Source organism: Camelus ferus, chromosome 22 (assembly GCF_009834535.1).
Source record: "Camelus ferus isolate YT-003-E chromosome 22, BCGSAC_Cfer_1.0, whole genome shotgun sequence".
Classification (NCBI taxonomy): domain Eukaryota; kingdom Metazoa; phylum Chordata; class Mammalia; order Artiodactyla; family Camelidae; genus Camelus; species Camelus ferus.
In genome coordinates, this window is record NC_045717.1 from 25,261,455 (window position 1) to 25,274,285 (window position 12,831).

Sequence of the window (12,831 nt, forward strand, 5' to 3'; positions counted from 1 at the left end):
ACAACCCAAATGCCCACCAGCAGGAGAATGTACGAGCAAACTGTGTATTCCAGCCGTGGAAGACCACACGGCGATGACAAAGCACAGACTGCACTGAGGCATGACACTGAGCCTCATCAGCACCGCACCAGAAGAAAAGCAGGAGCTGGTCACCAGGAAAGTCAGAACAGCGGCGCCTCCAGCAGGAAGCGGGGCTCGGGCCTGGAGACGCGCACGGGGCGGTGTGCCGATGCCAGCTGTGCAGTGGTAACAGAGGTGCTCGCTTTATAATCAAGTTGTGTTGCATACGCTTTTCTCTAAGTGTGCAGTATTTTTTTTTTCAAATTTTAAGAAATAGTTTTGAAAAGCCAGGCTCTACTCTGAGAGAACGCTGCCCTGATCTGGGGGTGGTCTCCAGGGTTCCCTACGTCTGAGCTGCTCTCAGCTGCCTCCTTCTTACTGAGCAAACATCTGCCCTCACCTCCAGTGGGGCAGGGACCAGCTTTCAGGAAACCGAACGAGAGAAGCCAGAGGTGCAAGGACTGTGGAACTGGTTGAGCGGGGCTGCAGTGCGCCCCCTGCTGGGTGACCCCGGTAGGGTCCCTTCCTCTCTTACCACAATCTCCCTGTTGGTCAAGTGGGGCCAGCAGCAGCCCCGGCGCCCCGCTGACACTTGGATGAAGTGCCCCAGGGGTGCTGGGCAACAGTGATAGCTCTGGGGAAACTGAGGCTCTGAGAGGAGACCTGTATTGCTCGAGACTCCTCACCCCTCCTCAAACATGAGCTGGTATCAAAGAGAGACCTCAGAATCCCTAATTTAGATGTGTGATGACACTGCACCACGTTCCTGGGTCTAGGACATTCTAAGTCTGCCCTGTCTAACACGGTAACTGTTCCCTGGTCTAGAACACTCTAGGTCTCTGCTGCCCAAAACAGTAGCTGACCCCTGATCTAGAACATTCTAGATTTGTACTGTCCAGTATGGTAGCCCCTAGCCACATGTAGCTGTTTACATTTAAATTTCTATTTATTAAAACTAAATAATGCGAAAAATCCAGTTCTTGAGCCACACCTGCCACATTTCAAAGGCTCAATGGCCACATGGAGCTATTGGTCACCATACTGGACAGCAGAGACAGAACATGTCCGCCACTGCAGAAGGTTCTATTGGACAGAGATGGTCTAAATTGGAGACTGGCAAACCACAGTCCTATTCTGGCTTCCTGCCTGTTTTTATCAATAAAGTTTTATTGGCACACAGCCATGCCCATTCAGTGACTTGTCTGTGGTTGTTTTCTGCTTTGTGTAGATGGGACGGGGCTGAATGGCCGGCAAAGCCAACAATATCTACTCTCTGATCCTTTACGGGAAAAGCTGACTGACCCTTGGCCTAGAACATTTTAGAACTACTGCTCAGTGCGGGAGCCAACAGCCACAAGTGGCTACTTGAAATATGGCTTGCGTGACTGAGAAATGGAATTTTGTTTACTTGTGTTTAAGTACAATTAATACAAATATAAACCTAAATATAAGCCTAAAAACTGATACCCGACTCCATTCTTAGAAAACCTTTAAGTCTATTTAGAACAAACTGGACAGGCGAAACCTACTTTTTCAAATGTTGATTTTATAAAATGCAGAGACAGATCGAACATCCCTGCTAACAGTGGAGTGTGCAGGTGAGACGGACCATGGGTGTGCAGCACACTCACCGGATCTGGGGACACTTGGGATTGAAAAAAGGATGAAAAAAGGCATGTGCACTATTTTGTTCATAATTTTTATGTGGGCTGTACTGACCACCCATTGAAATGATAAGATTTTGGAGATACTGGGTTCAAGTGAAAGACAGTATTAAGATTCATTTCACCTGTTTCTTTTTTCTCTCTCCATGTTGCTCCTAGAAAAATTTAAATGCTGTATGTGGCTTGCATTATATTTCTACTAGCACTGTTCTAGAATGTTCACCAGCTCCTTGTTCTCCTAAACAGGGTTTCTCAGCCCTGGTGCAGTTGATCTGGGGCTGGGTCATTCTCTGTTGTGAGAGGCCATCCTGGGCGCCGTAGGGTGTTGACAAGCATCCTGGCCTCTATCCACCCGATGCCAGTAGCATCTCCCGGTCACAATGATCACAAATGTCCCCAGACATTGCCCAGTGTCACTGGGGGCAGTAAACTCCCCCATTAGGCTCCCGTGTGCTCCCGCACTCAGCACGCCAGGCAGGCTCCTGCCTCCGAATCTTGGTACACTCTGTGCGCACACCACGTCCATCTGCCACAGTCCTGCCATCACTCAAGACAACACAAATGCTTCCCTCTCCAAGAACCCGCCCTGTCTGCCCTCCACGAGGCCATCAATGCGGATCGCCTGGTTCTCCCTTGAGATGCTGTCCCAGGCACCCTTACATCGGGCTGTTCATTTTGTGGTCACACCCCCTGCAGTGGGTTGAATGGTCATTCCCTCTAAAAATATGTCCAAGTCCTGACCTCTGGAATCTGTGAATGGGACCTGACTTGGAAAAGGCATCTTTACACCCATAATTAAGAGATGGATCTCGACATGAGGTCATTCTGGATTTAGGGTGAGCCCCAGAATCCAATGGCTGGTGTCCTTACAAGAGAAAGGCAGAGGGAGAAGGCAGAGGTGGAGACACAGAGGAGAAGGCCCAGTAGTGACGGAAGCAGGGATCGCAGCGATGAGTCCCCAGGCCAAGGATTGCCAGCGACCACCAGAAGCTGGGAGAGAGCCTGGACTAGAGCCTCCCCAAGAGCCTCCAGAGGGAGTGTGGCCCTGCTGACACCTTGATCTCAGGCTCTGGCTCCTGGGCCCTTGAGACAGTAAGTTTCTGAGGCTTTACGACATCCAGTTTGTGGTGTTTTGTTAGGGTGGCCCTAGGAGATTGATACACCCCCAGATCTACTCCCACGCTGAAAGCCAGGGTCTGCCCTCGAGGAGCCCCCAGTTTAAGGGGACACAGGCAGATGCAGACACCCCAGCCCCGAGGGGTCAGGGATAAGCACAGGGAGGAGGTACCAGGTGCCACCTTGAAGGCAGAGGAGAGATTCTCTAGGTGGAAGGCAGCTCCCCTGAGCCCTCAGACATGACTACAGGGGTTGCTGTTCTTGTGGAGTCCTTGGTCTCTGGGGAGTGAGGAATTTCTAGGAACCAGGGACTTGCAGAGACCAAAACGTAAGGACTTAACATCTCCCAAAATAGAATCCACTTTGCATCCACACTTCCTGTAATTCTCTCTCCAGCCTGGTCAGATGGAGGTGGTGAGACCCATTTCAGAGACAAGAGTGACTAAGCCTCTGAAGGAAAGACATTGTCAAAGCCTTGGGAGGGGTGGAGCTGGGATGCGAACCCACAGGACCACAGAGTGGGGAGGAGGGGTTCTGGAGAGCAGGATGTGGGGACTGCAGGCTGGGGGGGCAGGGGCTGGGAGGGGGAAAAACCCTTTCAAAGGGGATGTGGTGGTCAGTTTGAGCTCTGCTGGGTCTGGGGTGCCGGGGGAGTCCCGAGGGGGTGACTTCTGCACACAGAGCTAGCGATAGATGTGTAGCATAGTGCCTGGAAAATAGCAGGTGCTCAATAAAAGTTTGCTGGCTGGTTGGCTGGATAAATGGATGAAAGAATTGGGTCCATAGACTGGTCAGGGAGAGTTAGCAGACAGAGAAGGACAGAGAGCCCTGAGTCTGACACAGAGAAGGAACGCTGGTGATGTAGCATCTTTACATTCCAAGGAGACCTTGGACTGGAGACCAGCCTGGTGAGAGCAGCCCGGCATGCAGGGAGGGAGAGCTCTTTAGCTCCTGGCTCTTCCACCTTCTCCCATCTTCCTTCCCCACTTCCGACAGAGCCCAGAGCTCAGCTTCAGCCTCCAACACAGAGGAAACTGGTTCCCAGGCCCCTGCAGCCTCAGGAAGCCAAAGGCACTGGCTTTGGGCCTCAGTGATCCCACCAGGAAAGTGGGAACAGGGGAATGGGGAAGAGGGCCTTAGCCATGGGGACTACTGGCAATGTTGGCAAATCTCCATGCAAGTATTGATTTCTCTGGACAGAGGAGTCAGAGGTCCCAATCAGGATCTGATGCCACAAAAACATGGTCCACTGGACATGGAAGGACTGAGCAACAGGACAGGGGGCTGGCCACCAGCGCGGGGTCTGCACTCAGACCGTGAGGTCACCTCCCTTCTGTGCTGCCTGGCCTTGGACCAATCCACTACCAAGCTTGGCCACTCCAGGTTTCCCCCGCCTCTTCCCCAGCCTCCCCTAGGCCCCTGGCGCCCAGTGAGTGGCCAGGATAGAATGTGGCAGGGATTGTAGTGTGTCATAAAAGGTGTGATGACTTCCGCCTTGCTGGCCCCTCGGATCCTGTGCCCTGGGGGAAGCCTGCCACCGTGCTGTGAGGCCACTCAAGCAGCACTATGGAGATCCCCACAGGGAGACGAGCTGAGGCCTCCAGCCGAAAGCTGAGCCAGCTTGAAGGTAGATTCGCCAGCCACAGTCAAGCTCTGCTGATGTCTCCACGGCAGCCTTAGGAGAAATCCTCAGCCTGGGCCAGGCAGTAAACTCGAGCCCCAGTCCTCGACCCCTGGCAACTGTGAGATAACTGAATGCTGATTTTTTGAAGCCACTAACATGCGTAATCTGTGGTGCATCAGGAGATAGCCAGCACAGCCCACAGAACTCCACGGTGCCCCTGGGGGCCAAACTGCAAGGGCAGACTTGCCCTCCAGTTCCTGGCTGGTCTGGGGAGATACTGGCAGGGGGCGCAAGGGAGGGAGAAGACTGAATTCTGGGTGGTGTTTATTCTACAGGCTCTAAGGCACCTTTGCTTGTGCTGTTCCATCTCCTGGCATGCCCTTCCTTCTCACCTGTCAAGCCTCTTCTCAAATGCCACCTCCTCAGTGAAGCCCTCCATGACCTTCTCGACAGCGCCCTCCCTATGCCCCGCCCAGTTATACCCGTCCAGTGCTGACAGTCACAGAGTTACTGGCTGTGTCACACAGCGAGAGCTAAACAAGGAGGCTGCTGATGTGGCTGCAAGCTCTTGCCTATGCCACTTCAACCCCTGAAGACGGGCTCTTTATTCTGCAAATGAGATTGAGAACCACCCCCCACTCCGGAACGTTTTGATGATTGTTCAGAGTTGAGTCAAAGTCATGCCACAGCCTCATGTCCCTGGCTGGCGAAGCCCAGACTGCCCACTGTCAGCCGTGCTGCTCCCAGGCTCCCAGCACTGATGGCGTGGTGCCACCCAAGCATCCCCCGAATCCCCTTGATGCTGAAGGGCCCTGAGATTTCCAGAGGGAAGGGCCGTCCTCCCTGCTCCCCGCTGGACACCAGAGCTCCTGGGGTCGGGTACCATGGTTCTCACTGTGGCTCCTTCAGTTTCCATCAAGAGGCAGTGCCTGGAGACCCAGCTCGGCTGGCTAAGGGGGGCCACCCTTCCTCTACTGGGGGCAGGGACCTCCTGCCCATCCAAAGAGGACAGGGCTGACCAGAGACACTGGCAGGGACAGAGCCTGGGCTAGCCTCCCCTGGGGAGGAAATAATGCATCAGGAGCTTCTGCATTAAGGGGCCATAGTTTTATCTGCTCCATAGGGAGAAGGGAAAAGAAAAGCCCTTTCCTTTTAATGGTGAGAGGCAGGTGGAGTCTAGGCTCCTCCCTGAGGCCCACAGGCCCTGCACGTCTGCCTCTGTCCCCTCCCTGCCCTCCCCTCCTCTCTCTCTCCCTCTTGCTCACTCTGCTCCAGACACATGGGCCTCCGGACTGTTCAACTTTTCCTCCAACACACCAGGCAGGATCCTGCCTCAGGGCCATTGCACAGGCTGTTCCCTCTGCCTGCTAATGCTTCCTCATCCTTCAGGTCTCAGCCCAATGACACTCGCATGATGAGCCAGGTGCCCTTGTGCAGTATGCAACCTGCACAACCACACACAACCACCCTGGTATGAAGTGCAGGGCACGGCATGCAGTAGGCACACCAGGAATGCTCATTCTGGTGATGAGTTCTGCCTCTCCGCTCCTTATACCTCTTTCTGAGATCAGACGTACATGGGCTTCACCGCTGATCCCAGGAAGGGCCTCAGCCTTCTCCAGGCTGAGAGCAACTCCTCCTCCAACCGTCCCCCTTCCCAGACAGCACCCAGGACTCACCCCGGGCAAGGTCTTCTGTTCGTGCAGGGCAGTCTGAGCTTTAATGGCGGAGTCCCTGGCACAGTAGGTGAGAAAGGCACAGCCTGGAGGGGAGAGAAATAGGAATGTTCAGAGAAAAGGATGTTACGCACCCATGTTCACAGCAGCATTCTTCATCATAGCCAAGAAGTGAAAGCAACCCAAGTGTCCATTGATGGATGAATGGATAAACTAAACGTGGCCCACCCATATAATGGAATATTAGCCTTAAAATAGAAGGAAATTCTGACACCTGCTACAATATGGATGCACATTGAGGATATTAAGCTGAGGGAAATAAGCCAGATCCAGAAGGACACACACTCACAGGAGGTCCCTGGAGGAGTCACATCCACAGAGACAGGAAGTAGACGGTGGGGCCGGGGCTGGGGGAAGGATGGGGGTCAGTGTTTCATGAGGACAGAGCTGCAGTTTGGGAAGATAAGGAAGTTCAACGAATATATGTATGTTCATGTATAACTGAAAAATTGTGCTCTACACTGGAATTTGACACAACATTGTAAAATGACTATAACTCAATAAAAAATGTTAAAAAAAAAAGGAAGTTCTGGAGATGGAGGGGATGGTCGCACAACAGTGTGAGTGTGCTTCATGCCACTAAGCTGTGGTTAAAATGGTAAACTTTACGTAAAGTGTATTTAACCACAATAACAACTTTTTTGGAAAGAAAAGAAGGGGAAATGGTTAAGATGGTAAATTTAGCGTTATATGTGTATTACTACAATTTAAACAATGAAGAGAAGAGGAGGCTGGAGCCCCTCCGGTGGAGGGTGGGCAGTAGGGGTAGCTCAGCTCTCCCCTTCCACTCTCACGCTTCCCAGAGGGTGAGACAGGGGACGGCAGAGCAGTGTCAGATGGCGCTGAGGAGCTGGGCGAGGTGGGGAGGGAGGAGAGGGGAGGCCAGAGCCGCGGCCCCGGGGAGGAGGTGCGGAGGGCACCAGCAGCCCCAGCACCGGAATGAGGAGCGCGGCGTCTCCGCCACTAACCGCTCTGTGGCTTCGGATGGCGCGCCGCCCTTGTCTGGGCCTCAGTTTCCCCATCCGAGGGGACGGTCCGAAAGTGCCTCGGGAAGAACCAATCAAAAGGTGGGGGCAGAGCTAAAGGGGGTGTGGCGCTGCGTCAAAGCGCAGGGCCAATCGGGAGAGGCGAGGGGCGGGGCCGGCCCCGAAGTGGCCCAGAGCGAGGGTGTGATTGGACGACTCCCTGGGTGGGATGCAAAGCGTGAGAGCCGCAGAGACGCGAAACGCAGAGAGACAAGCGCCAGGAGAGAAGTGAGCAGAGAGAACCCAGAGAAGGGCCAGAGAGGTCAAAGGCATTTTGAAAGATGTTGGCCCGAGGGAGAGTGGGGTATGCAGGCCCGTGTCGGGCTCCCTGGATGGACACAGCGGTCCGGGCCTCAGCGCTGGGCTTTGCCTCTCTAACCTCCCTGGACCTGTTTCGCCGTCTGTGAAACGAGACCACCGTTGGCTGTTCTGATGCTGTCGGACCCTGGGGCCCCCACCCCCGCTCCCTCCTCACGGTCTCTCTGCCTCCCCCTACGGGGACCCCCTGAGCAGAGCCCCTGGGAACAACTCCGCGGTGCCCACTTCCGCCCCAGGCTGTAGCTAATTAAAGCGGCATCCTGTGAGCTGCGCTCACTAAGCGGCTGCTCCCACCAGCTGGGCCTGGTGATGGGGAGGGGTCCTCATCACCAAGCCTGAGAGACGCCCTGGAGCGCTGGGGAGGGGGGCACCAGGCAGAGCTGAGGACAGTTTCTAGCATTCAAAAAACATTTGTGCTGGGTATGTAAAATGGTGCGGATGCTGTGGATAACAGTTTGCAAGTTCCTCAAAAAAGTTAAACATAGAATTACCATGTGATCCAGCAATTCCACTTCTGAGTACACACCTGAATATAAGAATTGAAAGCAGAGACTCGAAGAGTTATTTGCACACCCATGTTCTTAGCGGCATTATTCACAATAGCCTAAAGGTAGAAAGAACCCAAATATCCATCAACGATGAGTGGATAAGCAAAATGTGGTCCATCCACCCAAGGACCACTAAGGAAGAAAACACTGACACGTGCTGCATGGGTGAACCCTGAAGACAGGACGCTCAGTGAGAGAACCAGACCCAGAAGGACACACAGCGTGAGTCCACTCACAGGAGGGCCTGGAGGAGTCACATCCACAGAGACGGGAAGTAGACGGTGGGGCCGGGGCTGGGGAAGGGTGGGGATTTGGTGTTTCATGGGGACAGAGCTTCAGGTTGGGAAGATGAGAAAGCTCTGGAGATGGTGGTGGGGTGATTGCAATGTGAATGTGCTTAATGCCACTGAGCTGTGCACTTAGACCTGGTTACGATGGTAAATTTTGTTATATATTTTACCAGAATTAAAAAATTGCAATTGGGATGTATTACAAGCATCTCATCTTTATATGTGGTGTGTGCTTATCCTTTTTGGTCATATCTGATGCACAAATCTTCTCCCAGTACATGCCTCGTCTTTCTACTCTGTGTGTGTGTGTTTCTATTTTCTGAATGGAATCTCCCCAGGTCTTCAGGGAAAGGAGAGACACTAAGAAAATTAGCCACAAGGCCTGAGAGAAATTAGACAGGACTGTCGAGGAATTGGGCCACAGGGAAATGTAAAAAAGGGGCAAACCCCTTAAACTTTGGGTCCTTTCCTGCCTGTGGAGCCCTGCATACAGAACATGGAGTGTGTTGGCCCTCAGAGGGTAGGTGGGACCCCTGAGCCACCTTCCATCAGCCTCTGGTCTGGAAGCTTTGCAGCGAGAGAGGAAAAAAACTAAAACAAAACGCGAGCCGCTGTCCCTGGTACTGAAATGTTTCCCCGTTCTCTTGGCCCTGTCGCTTCTCTGCCTCCTAGTTTCTCTTTTCTAGTTGCTGAAAACGAGTGACACTCACCAGTTTCTGGATAAACAGAGACTTGAATTTCAGTCCCTATTAGGGTTGAGTTGCTTCGCATTCTCCCAAACCCCTATGTTGCTCTCCTAAGCTCCAGGGCCCCAGCATGTGACCTTATTTGGAAACAGGGTTGTTGCAGATGTAATTAGTTAAGGTAAGGTCACACGGGAGTGGGGCGGCCCTAATCCAGTAGGACTGGTACCCTTAAAAGGGGGAATCTGGACACAGAGACATGTACACGGGGAGAACGCCACGTGAACGTGAAGGCGGGGATCTGAGTGGTGCGTCTCCAAGCCAAAGGACAGTCAGGACTGCCAGCACCACCAGAAGCTGAGACAGAGGCCTGGAAGGAGCCTCAGAAGGAGCCAGTCCTGCTGACACCTTGGTCTCAGGACTGTGAGAGAACACATTTCTGATTCTTAAGCCACCTGGTTTGCAGTTCATTGTTTAAGCAGCCCTAACAAATGAACACAACTCCCAACTAGCGAGCGCAGGCTTTTAGTGATGTTAATACGAAGTGCATTCGTTTCTCATGCTAATAAGCTTAGACTCAGCATTGACTCATTTAACCCTCACAACAACCCCACGAAGGAGCTGTTAGCATTGTCCTCATTTTACTGATGAGGGGTTGGAGTACAGAGAGAGCAAGTGACTTGCCCAAGGTCACACAGGGGAACATCCCAGGCTCCCTAAACCACGTGCTAACCACTGAAGTACACTGCCTGGAGTTAGCATCTTTTCTAAAAATCTCCCCCAGGGCCAATGGGAGTCGGGGAGTCGCAGGCCCCTGCCTTACCTTTCCCTATAAGGAACCTTAAAACAGTACCACCTTTCTAAGAGATGTGGGGCCAGGTCAAATACTGAAAAGGCTATGGACCCTGTTTCAATTGTGGGTCTCTGGTTTGCTGCCTCCTAGTCCTAGAGGGACCCTCCAGGGAAATCCCCACCCATCCAATGCCCACACTGGTGAGCATGTCACCAGATTCCAGTCCTGGCTGCCCTCACTCCACACAGCAGCCTCATCAGTGTCAAAAGGGCGGGGCCAGGTGTTCAGCAAAGCATGCTGCCAAGCCCCATGCCTGCCAAGAGGTGGGGCAGGTCAAGAAGGCAGTCCCGCCTGCGAGAACTAGTCCCCCCAAATGTCAGTACCTGACAGCCCTATGGTTCCCTCCACACCCACCCCCATTTTCAAAGCCCAAAGTGGAGCAGAGACCACTGGGGGGATCCTTGGGGAAACAAGAGATTTCCCCAATGTAAGAAAGTTGTCTGAGTAATAGATCTGCTTCACGATGGCTCTCTTGGGTGGGAGGAAGCTCCCCATCCCTGGAGGTGAGCAAGCAGCAGCTTCCCAGAGGAAACTTCTTTGTCGGGAAGTTCTGAGTCCCTCCTCTTGCCAAGATCCTCTGCTCTCTGCTCCAAGATCTGAGCTTTTGAGATTTCACAACTCGAAGTTGTAATAACAATAATGGTTGCAATCCACTGAGCCCCAGGCATCCTACAGGGACACATAGCCCCTAGGAGCCATTTGAACCCTCAGCCTAGCCCAAGAAAACGGCATTATTGTATCTACAATTCTCCCCATTTGAAAATGGGAAAACTGAGACACCAGACATTGAGTGATGGGAGCCAGAGGTGGGATTTGAACCCTGGAAGTCTAACTCCAGTCCTAGCCCTTCTTCACTGCAATACACCCCCTCTTATGGTAGAGGGAGCACTAACAGCCAATTCACTGAGCACTTAGACAGGGCGGTCACTGGCCTGGATACTGGCTCCACGCCTTTCTCTTCTCACAGGAATCCTGGGAGGGGAGTGTTATGTATAGTACAGAGGAATTGAGGTTCAGAGAGGCAAAATGACTTCCCTAAGATTGCACAGCAGGTGAGGGGTGGGGTTGGAATTTGAAGCTGGGGGTGTCTGACGTCATGCGCTCCACTCCCATCCACTGTGCCTTTGGGGTGTTGGCCCCTGGGTTGTGGAGAGGCCAAAGCACCCGATTCTGCCATCTTCCCTGGAACTCACTCCAAACCTTTACTATTTTAAGACAAAGGGGGACTTAAGAGCACCTATGAAAAGGCCATGTGTGTCACTTACAATCTAGTCTAGAGAACGGCTGTTTGATACATGGAAAAATTGAATCATTGGGGGTGGTTACTTAATGATGCAGGCCCTGGGGCAACCCCACAGAGACTTCGATGGTGGGGAGGAGTGTCTACCTTACAGACAAGGAGACTGAGGTTCCCAGTGGCCCAGGTCACCCATAGATAGAGACAGGGCTAGGACTTAAGCCCATATCTGCATGTCTCCTCACACAGGGCTCAGCCAACAAGGATGGTCCTCTCTTGCTGGAGATGTTCCTCTCTGAGAGAGGGGGCAAATGTGGCTGTGGTCCCTCCTTGGCAACAGGTCTCTGCTTAGCTTGGGCTCTGGGGACAATGCCTTGATTGATGGGTGATGCTAAGGCTCTCAGCCTGGGAAAAGGAAGATGCTGATAGGCCCCTGTGTGTCATCAGCCTGGGACAGAGGTCGGGATGCAGGGCTAGGGGAAGCCCAGAGGATGAGGAGTATCTCTGGGCACTGAATTGTGGTCCCCCAGAAAAGATATCTCCACTCCAGGAACCTGAGAATGGAAACTTATTTGGAAAAGGGGTCTTTGCAGATGTAATTAAGGGTCTCAACACAAGATTATCCTGGATAACCAACAAGGCGGGCCCCAAATCCAACGCCAAGTGTCCTTATTTGAGGCAGGAGAGGAGAGGACATGCAGAAAGAGACCCAAGAAGATGGATGCAGACTCGGGAGGGATGCAGCCACAAGCCAAGGGACGCCTGGAACCCACAGGAGCTGGAGGGGGCAGAAAGCATCCTGCCCTGGAGCCTCCAGAGGGAGCAAAGACCTGTGACACCTTGATCTTGGACTTCAAGCCTCCAAGACTGAGCAAGAATAGATCTCAGTTGTTTTAAGCCATCCAGTCTGTGGTCACTTGTAACAGCCACCCAGGAAACTAGTGCTGATGGGAACCCAGGAGGAGGAGCAGTTTGGAAGGAAGATGTGGAATCCGGTGTGAGCCCTGCTGGCTCTGAGGGTTTGGAGAACACTCGAGGAAGGAACCCCCAGGACTGACTGAAAACCCAAAAACGGCCCAGGAAGAAAGCGCCAGCTGTGTGCCGGGACCCAAGTCCCAGTGCAGCCGCTCCCCGTGCCGTCCCGGGTTCTCACACTGCCTGCCAGTTAATGTTATCCCCATGTTACAGATGAGTGAACCCAGGCTCAGAGACGCTGAGCAGCTTTCCTAAAGTCACACAGCAAGTTGGAAACAACCCCTGGTGCTGACCCCGAATGGGGGAGGGTAAAGGGCTTCTGCGTTCTAGAAAATTCCGGAGTGTTGGGAATGACTTAAGTCACTGGAAATGGTTACACTGATCTAATAAACTAAAAAAAAAAAAATTGTGTGTTTTCCTTTTAACTGTGCATAGCCTTTATTTTTACGCGTAAGTCTGGGATTTTTGTCCCTTCCCAGGGATCTTGGTAGGTCTGGGGAACTGACCCCGATGGACGCTGGCTGTGTCCCTGGCTTCCCCTGACTCTGGCCACACCCCCTGCCTGGCCTCGCACTGACTGCCTTCGAACTTGGCATTTCTTTGGTCACTCTCACCCTTATGTTTGCCTGGCTCATTTCTCCTCAACATTCAAGTCCCAGCCGAGTCCCTCCTGCAGCTCTGGTAAGCCTCCCCATCCCCAGC

General features: G+C 52.9%; 1 protein-coding gene across 7 annotated transcripts in view; it reads right to left on the reverse strand.

The window, feature by feature from the left end:
* CELF5 (CUGBP Elav-like family member 5) overlaps window positions 1–12,831 on the reverse strand; it is a 49,012-nt gene that overhangs the window by 26,039 nt on the left and 10,142 nt on the right. For all 7 annotated transcript variants that reach the window (XR_004314367.1, XM_032465993.1, XM_032465995.1 and 4 more), the window contains exon 2: window positions 6,144–6,226. Coding sequence is in view for 6 of the 7 variants with exons in the window: in XM_032465993.1 (XP_032321884.1) it covers window positions 6,144–6,226 (83 nt within the window). In the remaining variant the exon portion in view is untranslated. The remainder of the gene's footprint in view (window positions 1–6,143; window positions 6,227–12,831) is intronic.